General features: G+C 32.1%; 1 protein-coding gene across 1 annotated transcript; it reads right to left on the bottom strand.

Annotated features, from left to right (window-relative positions):
- Positions 1 to 1542: 1542 nt before the first annotated feature.
- LOC106360471 lies at positions 1543 to 3060 on the bottom strand. Its single transcript, XM_013800071.3, has 3 exons — positions 2729 to 3060; positions 2375 to 2515; positions 1543 to 1860 (listed from the first exon to the last, which is right to left on the bottom strand). The coding sequence occupies exons 1-3, from the start codon at positions 2885 to 2887 to the stop codon at positions 1684 to 1686; spliced, it is 477 nt and encodes a 158-aa protein (XP_013655525.1). The 5' UTR covers positions 2888 to 3060; the 3' UTR covers positions 1543 to 1683.
- Between the last annotated feature and the right edge of the window lie 200 nt (positions 3061 to 3260).

Raw genomic sequence — 3260 nt, 5'->3', positions numbered from 1 at the left:
GTATAAAAATAAATAAAAATAAAATCTCGCGCGGTTACGCGGATCGAGATCTAGTAATTATATTAATTTTAGAATCTAATCAAATTAGAATTCTAAAACATAGAGACAAAAACGATCGAATCAAATCGATCAAGCTAACCAAATAAACCAGAGAACTGGTTTAACCGGTTTAAAAGGTTACACAGAATCTGAACAACTAGGTTACAATAACACACGTTGACTTTTGAAATTAATTATACAGAAACAATTTCTTTGACGTGTGCATGTTGTTTGAATAATCGGTTTCAGAAACCAATTCTCGGTGACGATCACACAATCACATGATTCCATGATACATATTACTTTATCTAAAATCAAGTTAACAAGTATTACAGGAGTGCTTTCTTTAAATTATATGTATGCATAAACAATGTGTAAACGTACATGAGAACGCGTATATCTAGATATTCTTAAATCACTTGCAACTGATTAATTGAATTAGCTAGATATCAGAACAAACATAATTTCTTTTCTTCATAAACAAAAGAACAACGAACGTGTATATCTCTATAAACACATTGAAGCTATCTCAATTTATTTTCTGTATTATGCAAGCAAGTTCTGATACCACTGTTGGATTTCATACCGGTTTATAACGATTTATAAATCAACCTATAAATTCATATGCCTAGAATCTCATGTCAATATTAAAATAAATCTAGAATTTATGATTTTGAATATACCTGGTTATTCGCAACGGAAAGATGAATAAACTAAAAACACTCCAAACTCCGTGTCTCTACTAATATCCACACGCACACAAACTGGATCAGAACGGGATGCTAGTGCCGACGAGATCAAATCTCACACAAACCTTTTTATCTCTTAGTTTTTAGGGTTTTGATTTAAGCGGCCAATAGATGATCTTTAACATAATAATAAACATGTATATATATGTGTCGAGTTAACCTAATTACATCACGTGGTCATTACGTCAACGTAATTAGCTTAGTAAGATCCAAATCCAATTTAGATTTAGGTAGAATACACAATACACATTTATTATTTCTATTTATCTTATAAATAGAAGATCATCAAAACTCTAATAATAGTTTAATCCAAATTAAACTTAATAATAATTTGATCCAATTTGTTTAGGTGTGTGATGATCGAATATTATAACCACCTAATATTATATAACGGCCGAATATGAACTTTACAACTTTAATCAGAGAGTAAGTACAATAGATTTCAAGATATTCCCAACAAAGGAGAGGAGATGACTTTTTAGACGAGAAAGTGTAGGTTTGATATATCATCTCTGAAGAAACATTCAGAAATATCTTCTGTCTTTCGTCAATAGGGTTTAAGGAGTCAAGTCAAAAGAGTTTTATTTAAAAGTTATATACATATATATATTTACTATTAAGTACTAACAACAAGCTTCAGTAGCTCAGCTGGTTCGAGCGTGTGGCTGTTAACCTCAAGGTCGGTGGGTTAGCGCTTTTTTTTTCCATGAAAAACAACATACGTAACCTTGACCCCGGACGTGAAGAATCGACGTTTACTCTCGTGACAGCAATTATATATCTGAAGAAATAAAATTACAAGATGGAAACAAATATTTCTACGACATTACATACAATAGTAATCAAGAGAACAGTCCATGGATTGGAATTATTCTTATCAAACACACTAGAGCCATTAGAGCTTGCTAGGTAGATCAACACCATTATGTTTGACATTGAGGCTACGTCGTTGTACCATCCACAGCCTCCCTGTGGCTATGAGTTCTTCATCACATTCTCTTCGAATCTCAATCACTGCGGACGTTAGATCGTCTTTCCTGCCTATCACTCTTGCTTCGATCTTTACTTCGTCCTACATTATTTATCTAATTTGAAAAGGAGATAAACATATAAACTTCTATTTTATTGGATTCATGTTCTTATTAAGTTGAATGCGTATAATCTTACTTTTCGTCGTCTACAACTCACATAAGTATATTGGCAGATGAATATGAATTATAACACGTCAGTGACACAAATACATTAAATTAGATTTCATCATGTTAAAGTTGTCTAATCTAGTTTCATCCCTACAAGCTGAAGAAAAAAATATTGTTTGGTTGCATTCTTTAAATTAACAAATACACAGTAACTAAAATCAAATGAATGAAAAAAGAAAATTGATTAATTAAAGCTTAATTTCTTTTATAATACTTCTAATTAAACATATAATTTGTTGGAAAGCAAATTCGAACTAACCAAACACGAATGGAACGATATTGTGGTTTTATATATTTTTCAAATGCTTTTAGAGAAATTTTTAATTTATTTGTTAACGTTAATAAATTATAAGAAACACACAATAAAATTAAGAAAAGTCTAATTACTTGCTTCTTGGCTGTCGAATATAGCGAATAGTTGAAATCTACTGAGGCATGATCAGATCCTCCAGCCGAGAATATGGCTGTGGCTCCTATATTTTCCATTATCGCTGCAATTGCTCCAGTGTGAATGGTCCCATCTTCCCCCTGAGCAAGTTCGTGTAATACAATGGCATTACTAATAAGGAAATGACTATCAAAAGGAATAAAACAAGTAATATACAATGAGATTTCGATCTTTGCCGGCTTCTAGCTCTGGAAATAAAGTTCTACCGGTTTATATGTATAGGATTGCATTTCACATGGTTTAATATAATCTTCAGATGATAAAAAAATACAACGATGAGTGAAAGAATTTACCAAAACACGGTCCTCTATGATCAGTTTACACTCTATGATTCCTTTTCCAACATGAATGGCTTGGATGCCTTGTAGGATTGAACCAGGAAAATAGTCAAGGCTTGCGTTGCTCAGCTCTTCCAAATACGCTGTCACTTTGGGAAGGGCTGGATGTACCATAGCTTCAATTCTTGTTACTCAATAGATATGAAGCTTTGATTGCAATATTGTTTTTATCTTCGAAATTTGTGATATGTACAGTCTGGTGTCAATGATTACTTATTGCCAAACCTCTAGATATTTCCACATTGAAAATATGTGGACATCATGAAAGAGACAAGTTCTGGCATACCAGTTCATTTCATAACTGAAGATTGTGATTGATGAGTCAATTATAACCATAGAATACCATATATCTTTCCATTTTTATTTAAAATTAATTTAAAAGACATTCTTAAAGGTTCTGGCAAATTATTTCACAAAACCAAAACCTTCGCTCGATTTTATTTACCTACGCTAGATTAGATCTTAGTCACTTGAACTTGTTTAAAGA

This window comes from Brassica napus, chromosome A8, assembly GCF_020379485.1.
Source record: "Brassica napus cultivar Da-Ae chromosome A8, Da-Ae, whole genome shotgun sequence".
Lineage (NCBI taxonomy): Eukaryota > Viridiplantae > Streptophyta > Magnoliopsida > Brassicales > Brassicaceae > Brassica > Brassica napus.
This window is presented reverse-complemented; position numbering and strand designations above follow the sequence as displayed.

Coding starts and splice junctions, on each gene's coding strand:
- LOC106360471 (XM_013800071.3), bottom strand. CDS start 2,887: ATGGTACATCCAGCCCTTCCCAAAGTGACAGCGTATTTGGAAGAGCTG. Junction 2,516..2,728: donor TCATAGAGGACCGTGTTTTG/GTAAATTCTTTC, acceptor GAACTTGCTCAG/GGGGAAGATGGGACCATTCA. Junction 1,861..2,374: donor ATTCGACAGCCAAGAAGCAA/GTAATTAGACTT, acceptor TAAATAATGTAG/GACGAAGTAAAGATCGAAGC.